The 17,464-nt window shown below is 42.6% G+C and overlaps 1 protein-coding gene across 1 annotated transcript in view; it reads right to left on the bottom strand.

Annotated features, from left to right (window-relative positions):
- Positions 1-17,464, bottom strand: part of RGL1 (ral guanine nucleotide dissociation stimulator like 1) — a gene marked incomplete at its 3' end in the record, with an annotated part of 79,341 nt that overhangs the window by 31,239 nt on the left and 30,638 nt on the right. The window contains exons 4-7 of the mRNA XM_080623992.1: positions 17,244-17,321; positions 6,429-6,613; positions 3,307-3,431; positions 2,392-2,607 (exon numbers count right to left, since the gene is read on the bottom strand). Of these exons, the coding sequence (XP_080480118.1) occupies positions 2,392-2,607; positions 3,307-3,431; positions 6,429-6,613; positions 17,244-17,321 (604 nt within the window). The remainder of the gene's footprint in view (positions 1-2,391; positions 2,608-3,306; positions 3,432-6,428; positions 6,614-17,243; positions 17,322-17,464) is intronic.

The following is a 17,464-nucleotide window of genomic DNA, read 5'->3' as shown; positions in this document are numbered from 1 at the left end:
TCATCGACTAAGGCAAACTGCTCCAGTGATCTGACTTCATCTGAGGTCTCAGGAGTACAGGGCTCTTCAGGACTGCCTCCGGCAGAGTAGACTGAGACAAAGAAGGCATTCAATAACTCTGCCATCTCTGTATCTTCTGTCACCAGGGCACCCATCCCGTTCAGCAGTGGGCCAACCTTGCCTCTGGTGTTAGTTTTATCGGCCATGTATTTCAAAAAGCTCTTTCTGCTGTCCTTGACCCCTCTTGCCAGATTTCTAAGGAGGCCTTAGCCATCCTAGCTGCCTTCCTACATCCTCTAGCAGCAGCCTTATATTCCTCCCGAGTGGCCAGCCCCTCCTTCCATGACCTGTAAACTCTCCTCTTCCACTTGAGCATACCCAGCAGTTCCTTATTTAGCCACGCAGGTCTCCTGGCCCTCTTCCTTGACTTCCTACGTGTCGGGATGCTCTGCTCTTGAGCTCAGAATAAGCAATTCTTGACTGTTAACCAACTATCTTGGGCCCCTTTACCTTCAAGCAGCCTTGCCCATGGGATTTCCCCTAGCAATTGCTTGAAAAGGCCAAAGTTTGCCCTGCTAAAGTCCAGGGTTGCAATTCTACTTGCTATTCCACTGGTCCTACCACACAAGATCCTGAATTCCACCATCTCGTGGTCGCTGCAACCAAGGCAGCCCTCAACCTTTACTGCTTCGACCAGACCCTCCTTGTTAGTGAGGATGAGATCCAGCAGCGCTCCTCTCCTGGTTGGCTCATCCACCATTTGCATGAGGAAGTTATCATCCATACACTGGAGGAACCTCCTGGACTGTGGCTGGGTTGCTGAGTAGTCCTTTCAGCAAACATCAGGGAAGTTAAAATCCCCCACGACAACCATGTCCTGTGACTGTGAGGCCGCTCTCAGCTGCCTGTAGAAGGCCTCGTCAACTTCCTCACCCTGATCTGGTGGCCTGTAACAGACACCCACAACAGTATCGCCCCTGCCAGCCTGCCCCTTAATTCTCACCCACAGACTCTCAACTCGCTCGTCCTCTGTCCCTGGACAGAGCTCAGTACATTGCAGCTGCTCTCGCACATAAAGAGCAACCCCACCACCCCGCCTGGCTGGCCTGTCTTTCCTGAAAAGGACATAGCCCTCCATGACTATATTCCAGTCATGTGAGCTGTCCCACCACGTCTCTGTAATTGCCACCAGATCGTAATCTCCTGACTTAACACAGGTCTCTAACTCCTCCTGCTTATTTCCCATGCTGCACGCATTGGTGTACAGGCATTTCAAGGAGGGAGATGAGCTCACTGATTTCACCTTAGGATTATAGGAGGCCTCCCAGTCTTCATCAATTCTAGAGTGCTGCCCCACTGGGGCAAGCCCAGTTACAACCCCGTCCCCCTTCGAATCTAGTTTAAAGCTCTCCAAATGAGCCCTGCTAATTCATGCCCCAGCATCCTTTTGCCTCTGTGAGATAAACATTTCCCACGTGCCATCATCCGGACTGGAGCCTTATAAAACCAGCCGTTATCAAAGAATCCAAAGCCCTGCCTAAAGCACCAGTCTTGTAGCCAATTGTTTATGGACTGAATTTTCCCATTCAGTCCCACATCATCACCGGAAGATGGAAGGAGTGAGGAGAAGCTCACTTGAGCCCCAGACTCTTTCACCATCCGCCCCAAGGCCCTGTAGTCTTTCTTCATCCCCCTCAGACTGCGGGAAGCAGCTTCCCCCCCACCTGCCTGGAAGACCAGCAGCGGGTAGTAGTCTGTCGGGTGCACCAGGCTGGGGAGCGCCCTGGTGATATCCCTGATCCGGGCTCCAGGCAGACTACACACTTCCCTATGATGAGGGTCAACTCTGCATATCGGGCCCTCTGTTCCTCTCAGAAGGGAATCGCCTACGACAATGACCTTTCTTTCTTTCTTGTCAGAGGCAGTCTTGAGGTGCGAAGTCGACCGCCTTTTCCTATGTGACCTTGTAGGCCGGCCTTGCACCACATCCTCACTTACCTCTCCATCAAGATCCAGGGCCTCAAACCTATTATGGAGGGGCACCTGGGGAAGCAGGGCAGGAAGGGAGCAGGGTTGCCCATGACTCCGAACTGGAACTTGCTTCCATCCCTCATTGTCTTTTTGGTCCCTTACCTCTGTGCGACAGCTACAGGGCAGGGGTTGTCTCGGGCCATCCCCCTCTGTCTGAGAGGGCAGGGGGTCCATCCCCTTTTCGGGGGTATCTCCCTGAAACCACTCCAACTGGCACGTCAGTCAAAACCAGAAAGAATTAGAGTCAAGATGTTCACTGGCCTGGGGCCAATGCATACAACCTCCTTCTCCCCTTCCACCTGCCTCAATCCAAGGCACCCAGCACAAGAAACATTAAACAGTAAAGAACAAATGCTTTACATGTGCAATACGAATCCACCTCTCCATGATCTTGGCTCTTTGCTGTGTTTTGAGTTCCTTGCTATTCAGGATAGTGCTGACAACACAGTTGGTAACTGCATTGAACTGAGAGATAGTAGCTCTGATGGTAGGTGCCACGTGCTTGTTTTCTTCCTTATCCCTTTGAGACCAGATGCATCCTAAGCAGTGGTGGGGCACAACCTTCTTGAAGAGTTCCTAGAGTGAAATAGAGGTGCATAAGTCAGCATGATTCTCAAAGATCTCTACTGTCCACAAGAAGAAATGTGTGTTTACAGTACATACTTGGTATAAATCTAATATGGTATTAAAGGGTAAATAGTTGTTTTCACTTAGTTTAGAATACATACTTTGGCATATTCCTTATAGGCTTGATGCCCTAACTGTCAGCTAAATAGTCCTGAGAAGAGACACCTTTATATCGGTTGCACAACCAAAGGGGAAAATTTTTTATAGGATGATAATTTGAAGGAGTTTGATACAGACAAACCAAATCAGAGCACTACAGTTAAGAGTAACTACACATCTTCAGGCCAGGCAGCAATATAGCCAAAATGTGCTATTTCTCAGGTAACAAATATTGAACTTTGCAAAAAAGGCTGTACAGTGTAATTTCACACTTAAAAAAACCCCTAAACCACCAAAACCAAACAACAACAACAAAACCAAACAAAACAACAACAACAAAAAACCAAAGGACTAAAGGAAAGTGCTCAATGAAGAAAGCAAGTTTGGATAACCAAGCAGAGCTGTGTTTTGTGTCCCAACAACAGACCTGTTCTGGAACACTATTCTTACGTTGATGCAAAACTTAAAATAAAATAAATAAACAACCAAAATTTAGAAGCCCAGCCCTATTTCCACTAGCATTTCAAGTATTACGTATGCTCTACATACTGCATCCATGTATGTCAACTGTTCTGCCACAAGGTGTTCTTGGAAAGAAGAGAATTCTTCTGGACTGCAGATCTCCAGTTCTTCTTCATCACACTGGTTACCGGAGGATGTGTTATGGAACTCATCTGTCCAGAATGGAAAACACGACTTGGTAATTTCTACAGCAAACAGTGAATTAAACCAGGTGTTTGTTTAAGACATCACTGTACATATTACAGCAGAACACCCAAGTGGTCCAGCCTGATGCAAATGCCTCACTGTGCTGCATAGTTTAGTGAGAAAGATGATGACCATAAGATTGAACTGGCAAAGAAAAGCTGGAAGATAAAGAAACACAGTTAGAAAGAATTCAGGTGTTTAGAGTCTCTTAGCAGAGAAGTGGCTTTGCCCATTTGTTAAACATTCTTCCAAAAGAAAAACCATGTCCACCACCCCAATTCCTTATTAACATTGCAGAATTTTGTTAATCTACTTTTTAATATTATGACTTATAACCAAAAAAAAAAAAAAATCAAACTGTAAATGGACGAGAATGCAATTATATCCCTAAATATTACACTAGGAATGCTCTTATATCCAGATTTCATCTCTCATGTGTGGAAATAAAAGGAGATACCAGATTTCTTAGCCCCACTTGTGGTTACATGGACTATATTGAATGACTATATTGAAGAGAGTTTATTTCAGCATCCCTCACCTTCCCTCTCCAGGAATTTTTCCCAGAAAAAGGGAGCACAGTGAGCATCTACTAACATTCTGTTGAGTGCTGCTTCTAAATTTGCACTGGGCAGCAGTGAAGAGGTGGGAGAGGAGAGCTTTCCTCACTGAGGGACTTGATCCGGTGCAGAAGGGAAGGGATTTCACAGATTTTTCCCAAGTCACTTTCTGACTCCCACAGGTTGAGAACAAAGCCACATTAAACACAAAGAAATGTGTGCTTGTTTCCCATGGTAGCGGAGGAAGTCAAACAGAAAATCCCTAAAAATAAATCCTCTTCCTCATCCCTTTTACCGTAAGGTGACAGTAACTCCGTAAGAAGGGAGGGGGAAAAAAAATGGACTTGTTGAAGACTACCGACAAAGGTACCGAGTTTACTGCTAGTGAGATTTCATTAAACAAAACCAACAGTGCATTTCAGAGTATCTTATGCAATACTTTATACCCAGTTTAAGCAGAACAGACATCAAATCAGCAAAAGCAGATAAAGTAATACTTCATCACTGTTTTTCAAAATACTTTGCTTTTCCTTCCTTCATTAAGTAACAACAGAACCTAATTGTGAATGTAATTTGCTACAGTTTTGATGTAACAACTTATAACTAAAGGCTGTATCCAGATTTCCACCTGCACATTCTAATTGCACCATTCATTGACAGAGCTAAATGCGATAAAGGGAGATCTCTGTTTCAGCACTATTTTTGTGTGTCTCTTTCGTAACATTATGCGTAGTTAAATGGATTTCTACTGAACCATTACAAGAGTCACACTTTTTTCTCTCTCTTTTTTGCTATGTGACTCCTCACTTTCCTTTCAGCTCTTGAAATTCAATTGAAAATCTGCATCACTGAGTTGCAACCCTATTCAAAACCTCACAGTGCCCTTAAAACCAGGTCCTGGAGTGCAACGCAAGACTTCCCTTTTATTTTTTCAAGCCTCTTCCTCCTTTCTCTGTCACTCATTCTTCATGACTGTGTAACCAGTCTTTTCCCTACTCTCCCAGAAGCTGGAATCCTCTTCTACTCAAGTATCTCATCATCTTCAAATAGCTCTGATCCGTTTAGCCCTCTCAAAGCCCAGCGGCCCGCTTGACTTCACTGACAGCAACCATGCACCCTTTCTGAATTTGCAGTTTCTGGCTCACCTAGCTTTGTATTGCCCAAGCTGGAAGAATTGATGGTAGCACTGAATGGACGTCTGATGGCACAAATCAAACTGTAGGGTCAGGACCCAAATTTGTAAATTCATAGCATAATTTGAACGCTTTAGAGGAAACATGCAGAAGCAGGGCTCCTGGGAACTTCTGTTTGCTTGGAACAACAGATGAACCCAAATACAGCTCTTGTAAGCTTTCCTTGACATGGAGGAACCAAATCCAGGAAAGGACATCAATAGGCACACATTAGCAATCCTGTTCACTTATGTGCTTTCAAGAAGGAAAAAGCCTGGGCTCTGTGTAGTACTCCTTTTTATGTACATTTTAACAACTGAGTTAATTTGGCATTTCACAGTAGTACACACTGGCATGGTATTTCTGGAACATCCAGCAGACATGAATTTTATGGCATGAAATGGTTTTTTTTTTCTGACATTTCCTTTATGCTTTATGACATGAATTATTCCCTCTCACCCCTCTACCAAAGCTGGAAGTTGATTCTAGTTTTCATTCAAACACTACCTGAGCTCCTGTGACTCCTCAGCTTATGTCACAGGAAGCTTTCTGACCAGGATAAGGGTATGTGTCAGACTTGTTGCTGCACACAGCATATGTGTGTTACTACAGTTCACTCTTCTTTCAGTAGATTGTGACCCCCAATAACGTAAGGTTTTCCTCTGTCCTTGGATACCAGCCACTCAAATAGGAAAAAACAGCCACAGACACTTCCTTTGACATGATGGTAACTAGGAAGAAAAGCTTCATGACAACAAGGCTTGTGACTCAAGCTGTATTTTGTCACAGCTCTGTATTTTGCTTTTTGTTGATTTGGACTTTTCTTGGGGGATGCTGGGGGGTGGTGTGTTGAAATCAGAAGACCAGCCAAAACGCAGCTGTGTGTTTTACCTCAGTGACATGGGAAGTGCACTGACAATTAACCACTTAGCTGCTGCAGCAATCTCAGATCTCTGGCTAAATATGAGAAGTGCTGGATTTCCCAATATACCCTGGAATAAACAGGCATAGGCACCTACACCGTAAAAGTCTTATCCTGCACAAAACCTGCAGAGTCATACCAAGAGTTTTTTTGGTTGTTTGTTTTTTTTTTTTATTAGTATTTTTTTATTTTTAAGAGAAAAGTCACTGGTGCACCTCACAACATTGTCAATTAGCACAACAGCTTATGAAACGTACTCCACCTAAATCCCTATGATACCTTACAGTCTGAGAGAAGGGAAAGGTAACTTACCATCATTTTCCATTTCTTGGTTCTGGAACTGCTCCAAGAGGTTCTGCGCCCTTCTCTCTGGGTCAGAGCCAGATATATTCTTCTTTAGGTAATCCAGCATCTTCAGCAGACATGGGTAGTTGGGCGGCTCTCTGAAATCCTCAGAGCACTGATTTAGCCAGGCTCGTAAGATTGACGCTGTTGCACTAAGAGCAAATACACAGAGAACTGGTTGTATACAGCACGTATTGATGCAATCATATGTATCTGTAATTAGTATAACAATAAAAACTCTAAGACTTTCATCCCCTACATGAAGGCAGTATGAAGACCTTCTGAGCACGGAACTGAATCTGTTGTTTTTATGCATGGAATCTTATTACGATATCACCCAGATTTTCACAGGGACTTCAGGGAGAGGTGCCTGAGGACTGGAGGAAAGCAAATGTCTCTCCAATTTTCAAAAAGGGCAAGAAGGAGGGCCCGGGTAACTATAGACCAGTCAGCCTCACCTCCATCCCTGGGAAAGTGATGGAACACCTTATCCTTGGTGCCATCTCAAGGCATATCAAGGATAAGAGGGTCATTAGGGGCAGTCAACATGGCTTCACCAAGGGGAAGTCGTGCTTGACGAACCTCATAGCCTTTTATGAAGACATAACAAGGTGGTTGGATTATGGCAGAGCAGTGGATGTGGTCTACCTTGACTTCAGCAAAGCATTTGACACAGTCTCCCACAGCATCCTCATAGCTAAATTGAGGAAGTGTGATCTGGATGATCAGGTAGTGAGGTGGACTGCGAACTGGCTGAAGGACAGAAGCCAGAGAGTTGTAGTCTATGGGACGGAGTCTAGTTGGAGGCCTGTATCTAGTGGAGTGCCTCAAGGGTCAGTGCTGGGGCCAGTACTGTTCAATATCTTCATCAATGACCTGGATGAGGGAATTGAGTGTACTATCAGCAAGTTTGCTGATGACACTAAGCTGGCAGGAGTGGCTGACACGCCAGAAGGCTGTGCTGCCATCCAGCGAGACCTGGACTGGCTGGAGAGTTGGGCAGGGAATAACATGATGAAATATAACAAGGGAAAGTGTCGAGTGTTACATCTGGGCAGGAACAACCCCAGGTTCCAGTATAGGTTGGGGAATAACCTATTAGAGAGCAGTGTAGAGGAAAGGGACCTGGGGGTCCTGGTTGATAGGAGGATGACCATGAGCCAACACTGTGCCCTTGTGGCCAAGAAGGCCAATGGCATCCTGGGGTGTATTAGAAGAGGAGTGGTCAGTAGGTCAAGAGAGGTCCTCCTTCCTCTCTACTCTGCCCTGGTGAGACTGCATCTGGAATATTGTGTCCAGTTCTGGGCCCCTCAGTTCAAGAAGGACAGGGACCTGCTGGAGAGAGTCCAGCGCAGGGCAACTAAGATGATTAAGGGAGTGGAGCATCTCCCTTAGGAGGAAAGACTGAGGGAGCTGGGTCTCTTTAGTTTGGAGAAGAGGAGACTGAGGGGTGACCTCATTAATGTTTATAAATATATAAAGGGTGAGTGTCACAAGGATGGAGCCAGGCTCTTCTCAGTGACAACCAATGGTAAGACAAGGGGTAGTGGGTACAAACTGGAAAACAAGAGGTTCCACTTAAACTTGAGAAGAAACTTCTTCTCAGTGAGGGTAACGGAACACTGGAACAGGCTGCCCAGGGGGGTTGTGGAGTCTCCTTCTCTGGAGACATTCAAAACTCGCCTGGACACCTTCCGGTGTAACCTCATCTAGGTGTTCCTGCTCTGGCAGGGGGACTGGACTAGATGATCTTTTGAGGTCCCCTCCAATTCCTAATGTTCTGTGATTCTGTGAAGTTGCTCCTGATTTGCACCCATACAAGTGGATCCAGTTACAGCCCCAAAAGAATGCAGAATCAAATCCACTTAAGCTATATTGAGACCCTTCAATTAAATTCAGGATATCAAATAATGGTAGATAAAGCAATTGAAAGAAGAGGAGAGGGAGTGGACAGGGAGAAGACAGGCAAAGGGCAAGCAGAGGACAGGGAGAGAAGCGCACACTCTGAGATTGCCTCATCTGTAAAGATAAAACCCTACTCCTGACATGTGCAGCACTGGTTGCACTGTGCTGCCAGTACCCAATATCAAGCTTGAAGCATCAAGACAGCTGAACCCAGAAGACAGATTGGTCTTGCTAACCTTAGGGTGAAATGCGGCAGAAGCTTTATTTTTTCCTTAGCCCCGAGAAAAGGAGGGTCTGTCAGACTATACCATGCAAAAAGGTATCTTGGTCATGCTGACAGTGCAGAAAAACGATGCGTAAGGAGCTACAAGAGTGCTGGATTTCATTCAGGAAAATTATCCCAGACCTTATTAGACACATGCAGCTAAAAAGTCACCAACTGCAGAAAACTGCCCATGTACATTCTACAGACTAAGTGGAATGAGGGGAAACCAGAGCTGGTGAATCGTCATCTCCACCCTGCCTGAAACAGAGGGAAGTGATTTGTTTATCTACTTTTCCTGGTTTATGTAGGTTTTAATCCACACCCACCTGTTAGATTGGTTCTTAGATACTGCACAAATGTAAGCTTATAGGAATTTCTTTAAAGCCTATCTTTTCAGGGATTTTTCATTGTTTCAACTTGATTTTGTAAGAAAATAAGACTTAGAATTTATGCTATGGTTTTCCAGAACTAACTTAAAAGTTTTGTTGACAAATTTCAACTAAGTGTGGAAAAACTAAAAGAACTCTGGAAAAATAACCTGATTTCTTCCAAGTTTTAAGAAAATTCAAGCCTGGCTAAAAAAAAATTGGCGATTTATTTTTTCTGCTGCAGGAAAGGCTGTGAAATCTTTGGTTCTTCATAGCAATGTGCAGGTAACTCAGTGTGTATATTTTTAGCACATCAATTAGCACTGGCCACAGTACAATTAGAGGCTAGGAAGACACAGAAGGCATATTAAAAAAACACTTTAAAGAGGATTTTGTTTACCTGAGCTGACAAAGAGATAAGGGAAAAGGACTTTTGGGTGCAGTCACATAACATGACGCACTGGCCACAGCCACTGTTTCGTGCTAACCTGCTCAGAGTAGGACGTAACGTGAGAGGGAAAAACCCCCTTGTTCCAGAATAAAAGGCACAATAAACATCTAAAGTCCCTGAGAAAAGGAAGTTCTGAAGATTTCCTCTGTGACACTGAAACCATCCCTGTATTTCAAATCTCTTCCAACCAGTAGTCGCAAACGCTGTGGCAGGCACAAGAAGAGAGTTAGAGGTGTTGCTACAAAATGCAGTTTTCCTTCTATAAGGAAGCAGATCTCATGAGCTCTACTGCCATCAGAAAAACAGCCGAGATGAGCAAGTGACAACAGCCCTAGTTTGCAGCAGGCTCTCTTTCTGCAAATGCTTTCTGCTCTGCTGTGTAGCTAGCTGTGAGAACTTAGCCCTCCAATGAACATATTTTTCACATCTACAGAAACCTTCCCTGATACCTATTCCAATAACCACACTTCCAAGACCCTCATGCAATAACAGTATTCCATACACCCAACGATATTCCATGAAGAAGAAACAGGCTATGCTCTCAGTAAAAACCACTAAACATGAGTGTAGAGTGAGAGACACCAATGTGTCAGCTCAAAGAGCACTAACATATATGCAATATCATGCATATAACAGTATTCCATACACCCAACGATATTCCATGAAGAAGAAACAGGCTATGCTCTCAGTAAAAACCACTAAACACGAGTGTAGAGTGAGAGACACCAATGTGTCAGCTCAAAGAGCACCTGTGCTCATGAGAATCAGGCACTTGGCTTTTAAAGTTCAAATTCTAAAAAATACGGATGTAGTGGTTCTGGGTCTATTGTGTTAATAGCTGCAAAATGGAAAGGGAGAAGCAAGACAGGAGGACTTCTCTTTCCTCAATTTATGAGATCACGAAAAGAGTTCAAATATGAACATAGATTTCACATGTAGACAATAAGGATCCCAAAAGCCAACCCAGAAAGTTCTTGTATCAGAGCTGCATACTAATACTGGCATGTTTGTAGTGCAAGTAGGGAAACCACAGCAATATCTGGTTAACTCAGCTGCTCAATGTCATTCAAAATAAACTAATAGCTACGAAAGATTAAAATAAGTTTCTCCCACTCTCCTTGTCTCATCTTAACCATATTATTTTTTTCCTCAAAACTCAATTAACTTTTAATCCCATAGAGATATCATTTTACAAGTCCTATCCATTTTAGTCTGTTGTTTTGTCTGTTTCTTTCCCTAATATTGTAGCAACCTTGAATTTCTAATGAGACTATTGGGAGATCCGTCAGTAATACTGTTTGGGTAGGCTTGCTGACAGGAGAAACTCCAGAATTACAGTTTCATTGCTACAAAAAGTATTTACAACTAAACATTAACATGGAAACATGTTTCAGATTTCAGGTTTCACTGCAAACATGAAACAGATTGTGCAAGTTGTAAGACTCTCTCCACATTTGAAAACCATTTTGGACTGAATTTTCACAACTTTGCTCAGGCAAGCTCCTACCATAAATGCAACAAGTATGCATTCCACAGTTTAAGCCAGAGGTGGCAAAACTTCTTATCTGGAGCTTCAAGACCATTTTTCTCAGTCAGGACAGGTGTCACACAACAGCCAGTGCTCCATGATTGCCACAGCAAAGCCAACAGTGCTCCACATCCCGAGGTACAAGAAAGGCCACAACAGACATGTTCACAGCAGTGCTCCCAAGCTCTCGCTCCACCCTCCTCTAATATTTTTAATCCACTCTAGTCCCACACATACCCTGAATGCTGTGTTACAGCAACACTTACACAAACATCCCTGTCCTATGTCCACAGTATTTTCATTTCTCTTCCACCACAGGCAGGAGAACACTGTGCCTCGCTGCGTGACCTAATTGAATACTTCCTCCTGCTCTTATGCCCCTTTTCCCCACCCATATCATGAGCTCACCATCATCCCTACTGGCTCCACCACAAAAAACTAGGCTCTGTATTCTTTTCTTAGGAGCATTTACCAGTTCAGCAATGATTTGGAAGGAGCCTCTCCCCAGGATAAGTTCTTGTATTAATATTGTTCACATGCTCTTTATACTAAGCTCAGTTTCCACAGGCTTGCTTGATGGCCACTTCCATAAGCTGAAGAACAGAGTTTAAGACAGATCCAGTTTCCCAGAGCAGGGTGAACAGTTCACAACTGTTACAGACACTGATTTTTGCCAGCAAAATAATTTCATTCAAGAGGAGAAATAGGAAAGAGAAAAAAAGGTACACTGTGCCCTACTGAATTCCTGTCGCCTGATTGTTTAATTTGTGTGTCAGGGAGGTAAGACTTCTGAAAACAGGCTACTGAATATCTTGCAGTAGTAGCTTTACATTTGCTGCCCTTGAGAAGAAACTCCCTCTACTTGATAGACCCAGAGACAGATATGAACGGAAGCCTTCCAAGATCTCAGACAAGAAAGAAACATCACAGAATACATTTTTCATGGGTTGATTATGAGCCATAAAGTTTTTCTTTCCTTCAGAAGAAGAATAGAAGGGAAACTCGACAATTAAGAAGGATAAGGAGAACCTCAGTTGCAAAGAGAGGTTAAATGACTGGTTTCTTATTAAATTAGACAGGAACATGTACAAAACTATCTGTAATTTGCCAAACGCATACTTAAGACCATCAATGGAATAATCTTTAGAGAGAGCTCTTCCTGCTCCACCACTGTCCATGCAACAGTTTTCAGGCTAGCTCACACAGACTAAATTAAGCCAGCTGTATTTTCTCAGTTTTGCTTATTAAATATCAACATGGGCAGTTAAACTTCAGCTTTGAATTAGGGGTAAAATGTATGTAAAGTGCAAGCAACAGATGTTGTAAGGGTAGCTTCTTACACCCAGTCCATTTATAAATAACATGCTGATGACTTCCAGCAAATGATCTGCTCTTCTTTTGATTTGAGAAGAACTGACTGAATAGTATGGGGGCGTGGGAGGGGGGCGTTTGCTGGGACACACGTAAAGACACTAAGGGAACAGCTTGGCCAGTTGTTCTGTGTTTTGAAATGCCAATCATTATTTTTCTTTGCTGTTCTAATTATTCTTTTTTTGCTTAGTTCTGGTTGTTTTCATAACTCTCCCACTCTTCCATTGCTTATACTGTCCTATGTTTGACTCCACTTCTCATGTAACCACATTGGTTTCTGCTGTTGTTTTAGCTTAATTGGCTTTACTGGAATGAATGCTGATTGTTGCTCTCCCAAATGCATCTGAACTGCTTCCCACCATGGATTTCCCAGGCATCAGAAGCTTCCAGCCAATTTTCTTCCATTTATCTCACATTCCTTTGGTGTCTGTTCTACTGGAGTACAATGCCTCAGGAGCAGTTTTATTTCTGCAGGACTGTAACAGTTTTCCAGTTCTGTTTTCCAGCACGACCGTTAATGTCAGTAGGACACAAAAGACAAGTTCTTTTCCGGAAAGATCAAAAATGGTCAAGAAACCATAGGACAATGTTTTTTTATCGCTATGAGAAACTCCAAATGCTGCAGTATTACATTGAAGGTTTTGGTATTTGCTGGTTTAATGCAGAAGAGAAGAGGTAAACATGCAAGACCTGCCATGTGGTAACTGAAGAGTTCCTTAATTTTATTTGAACTGGTTTACCCAATTGCTCTGGAATGAAACAAGGAGATTTCAGTTCAGGTTCGAGTTGCTTTGTCTGCGGCTTTCAATTGTGCCACGTTCCAAGTTTTAGTAACAAATAAATTCCACATTTTGATAATAAAGCAGATGCAACTAGGCGCTGACATTCAACGCAACAAAAAAACCTCCAAGTATTTTGATTCATTTCTGTCATTCATCTGGGGGAGAGCACCAACAATCTACCCAAAATCAGCAAACCAAAGCCAGTAGCAGAAGGAAATCACAACCTTATGCTCCTAGAGGAGGCTTGAAAGGACTTTTACTGTTACTCAAGCTCATTCAGGATTTAACAGGCTCTAGACTCAGCCATGGCAGTGCTTGGGAGTGCAGAAGAGAAGGATTTTGAGGGCGTAAAGCTCTTTAACGTTTTGTACTAAGCAAACTGGTTTTTCTTCTCACTCAGCTGGTCCAACTCCAGCAAGAACCCTCTCTTTTACAGCACTGTAAGTATACTGCAAGTAGAAAACATACACGGGAAAAAAAAAATAAAATAAAATCCCTGTTTGAAACTTCATACTGCAACCAGGAGACCAGTTTTCCAGTTCTACCACTTTCTCTTTAGCGCCCATGAGAAATAGAACCTAAACTGGGACTTATCTTTCTTTCGCTTCATCAGGAGAGATGTAAATGAACAGATCAGAACATGTCTCACTGTTTACAGCACAGCATTTCCTTTTCATTGCCTTTGCCCTGGCTGTGGAGTCTCTTACTAGCTACAAACACAAGAGTTGTTTCTATGTACAGGGAGAGATGGCACACTTTTCCACTCCCCATTATATTTACCAACATGCCTAAAGAGTATTTTTAAAGAAAATGTACAAATGTTAGACCTCTAGAAAGCAAGCAAACAAACAAAGAATCATGGTCCAAGTCCATGGACCAATATGACAACACTGCTTCTTGAAAAACCTCTCCCACAGATAATCTCAGGTTCATGCTATTATATTTTTGCACGAGGTCTCCAAGTAACTAGGTTCAGTCAACATTAAACTAGTCTTCCCTGAATGCAAACATTGCAGGCAAGCCTGGTCTGCCAGGCTGAACATTCTTCTGTGTACACTGAACAGGAATGAATCACTTCTGGGAACTTCACTTACAGAAATCTTTAAAACTCTTGGCAACAAGCTTAGCACCTTTTATCCATGAAGTGTGATGTGCTGAATCAGCTCTACAGGTCTTGCAAGCCTGGCAAGTCATCTCAGTGATGCGGCCTCAGCACGCATTGTTTCAGACCCTCACATTACCCAGAGGCATCTTGGTATCCTTTCTCTGTCCTCAACCAGCTCCAGCCACGTCTTTAATGCCTACCTTCTGGGAAACAAGTGTTCTGTTCCTTTAATACACCACCTCTCTAAATTAATGGAGTCTGTGCTTTGGGTACAGTTGTCTGCCAGCAGTGGATTGCCCAGAGATCAAAATTAACACCATCTTTCAGTAGAGTGGGGAAAATAGGGCAGAAGATATTCCACACATCACTCTGCATAGACAGCTCAACCTTTAAACAGGGAGTTAAAAGTTAACTGAGGAACTCTCCTGCTCTGAATAGAGATCACAGTGATCAGGTCATATCATCTAAAGCATTGTTTCTTACTATCTTGTAGGCAATATACACAACCATTTCAGAAGGACTGAAGTCCCCAAACAGCATTAGTTGCCTGGCTTACTGATCCCCTTCCCGGAATATGTAAAGGTGCTTGAGATCCCTTGGATGCGACTACCTCTTTGAAGTTTCCCATACCTCCTGGCTGGTAAGGTGTGTAGAGTCTTCACATCAAACACAAGCAAGAGAAAGTATTTCTTTTGGCTCTAATTTCTTTCCTTATTTGCTTTTTGTCAGGTGACACATACCAAACCAGACATCTGAGCTATGCAACCTCACTTAAAAACAAAACCAGAATTGAATCGTAGTACAAATTCTTTACAGCTCATGTAATGTGTACTGTCATATGGACCTCTCTAATTCTTAATGCTGCTCATCATGCTGATAATTTTTGTGTTTAATGTATGTATGGTTTTATTCTGAATTGTCATGTCTTCCTGTGTTCCATCAACTTATATTTCTGAAAGTCAACAGAAGCCTAAGCTAAGAAAACATGTAGTAAACACAGAGAACTCCTAAGGCAACAATGACCTAAGATCAAGAGGCAACTCCGTCACACCTCGACACAAAAAAAATGCAGAACTGAGAAACAGCACCAGGCAATCTTGTTTATGTAATGCAAGGAAGAGCAAAAAGAATTGCTTATCGGAGGAGAGAGAGGGTCAGGTTACTCACTCCTTACTGCTCCCTTGTCAGACAGCTAAGAGAGGCAAGGCATCATATTTCTGGAAACACAGACGTTTGACTGGAATTCCACCTTTGCTGGATTTTATTCTTCTCTTACTTACAACCACAAACTTTCTGACTGACTGAAAGCAGCAAGAACTGTGGAAAGCAAGCTACTGAACATGAGAAGCTAAGCTGGGTCCTGATAACTAAGGAAAAAAAAAAGAAGAAAAGCAGAGTCACGCATGGCAGGGTTTTTTTTAAGCTCACAGACCTTTTGGGGGTGTTCTGAGCCTACTCATAACACTAAGGCCCAAACTGTGTGTATTTGTAAAGTTACAAAATTACAGTTCCTTTCTTTAAGCTGTGTATTACTGAATGCAGTTTTAAAGAAAAGGACAATAATCATAAAAAGGCCCAAAGACATTTTAGATTATAGGTAATTAAACCTGATCCCTGAGGAAAAATACCTTTCTTTTTTTCACCACCCCAGAGGCCCAAAACTGACAGGAATGATGCAGAAGTGAACAGAAGAAAATCCTCTTGGCAGAACGGATCCTTAGAAGGCACGATTTTGAACACAGCTGAAATGATCTTGGATCAGTAACAACTATATGTCACTGCAACGAGTGGGAGAAGTAACTGCCGGCTTGGACCCCGAATTTGCAAACATCAGGATAGGTTTATAGCTCCCACAAGTCTCTCAAATGAGGCTGTGCCATAAGTGTCCTCAAGCCCCCGTGTGGGACTTGCAGGTTCTGAGCTACATGAGCATGAGGTGGAACAATAATTAATGAAAAAAAGAAAAAAATAAAACAAAACAAAATCTTACATCAGGCATTTTTCGCTTCAAAATTAATCACAAATCTATACTACAAGTACAGAAAGCACAGAGAATTTCAATATAGAAAGTCATAATCTGTGGGCTTAGAGTATACCACATACAACATAATAGTCCTCCCATACATACCCCAAGATTTTGTAAAAACCCATCTCTTCTTTAAAAAGGATATTTCAGGAGCCATAAATCCTCTTCCTACAGTTGTTTTTAACTTCTGTAGCAGTTTTCTTTTTTGTGTCAAACCAGTGGAAATGCTTTAAATTGTATCCCTATTTCTAATGCCCCAAACGGATTTTTAGAGCATCTGAAGTGTCATAACAGGAGTCTGATAAATGCAGATCTCTAGCTACAGACCCCAGGCTTCCCCATGAGATATTTTTTCTCTGAGGAATACAGAATTAATGGCAAGAAATAACATAGCTTTTGTGCTTTTTCCTTTTATTTCTCCAAGTCACATAATGCGGAGAGCAAAATTGTATCATGCTTCTATTCTATGAGAAAAGATGGTAAACGCAATTATACTGGAATTATCCCAGACAAGACAAAACATGAACTACTTGAACTACATGTTTCACAACAGGACTGCAAAGCCAACCTCTTTTCCAGATACCATTAATCATGTGTAAGACAGAAGTAGCCAGAGCGACTGAGAGCAATGGGAATTTTTAAGGCAGGAAAGAGAATTCACATTTATACAGGATCTGTTAAAACACATGCACCTGACAGATTACTTTCTTGACAACTTCATTGTTGAGCTTTCTATAAGTAGTTGAGTAACAGGTATCAGATTCAGACATGAAAGGCATGAGGGCCAAAGGATCAAAAGATCTCTGGGTTATAATATTGGATATGTTTTGAGACAATTGATATTTGGCCTTTACACAAGCTTGTTTAAGCAAGCAAACAGTGCTGAGAATTTTCAAAGGAAACAAATGTTATGCTGCCCACATCCTCCTCCAATATCGAATCCTGACTAGAGCTCGCTGTACAGGGCAAAACCACACTTACATCCTGACAACCGCTTGGGATTCAGAGGAATTCTCGTTTTCAACTTCTTCAAAGCTTGGGGTCTCCAGTGATCCATATCTGAAAAAATGAGATGGGTGTTTAGAGGAACCTCTACTGCATCAAAGCAAAATCTCAAATAGCATAATTCATATACGATTATCATAAATGCTAAAAAGCTTTTCTAGCTCAAACTACAAATATGGAATCTAACAGTTGGGCAA

The sequence above is a fragment of the Psittacula echo genome (genome assembly GCF_963264785.1).
Source record: "Psittacula echo genome assembly, chromosome: 7".
Classification (NCBI taxonomy): Eukaryota; Metazoa; Chordata; class Aves; order Psittaciformes; family Psittacidae; genus Psittacula; species Psittacula echo.
The sequence above is the reverse complement of the archived record's forward strand: the minus strand, read 5'-3'. Positions and strand labels throughout refer to the sequence as shown.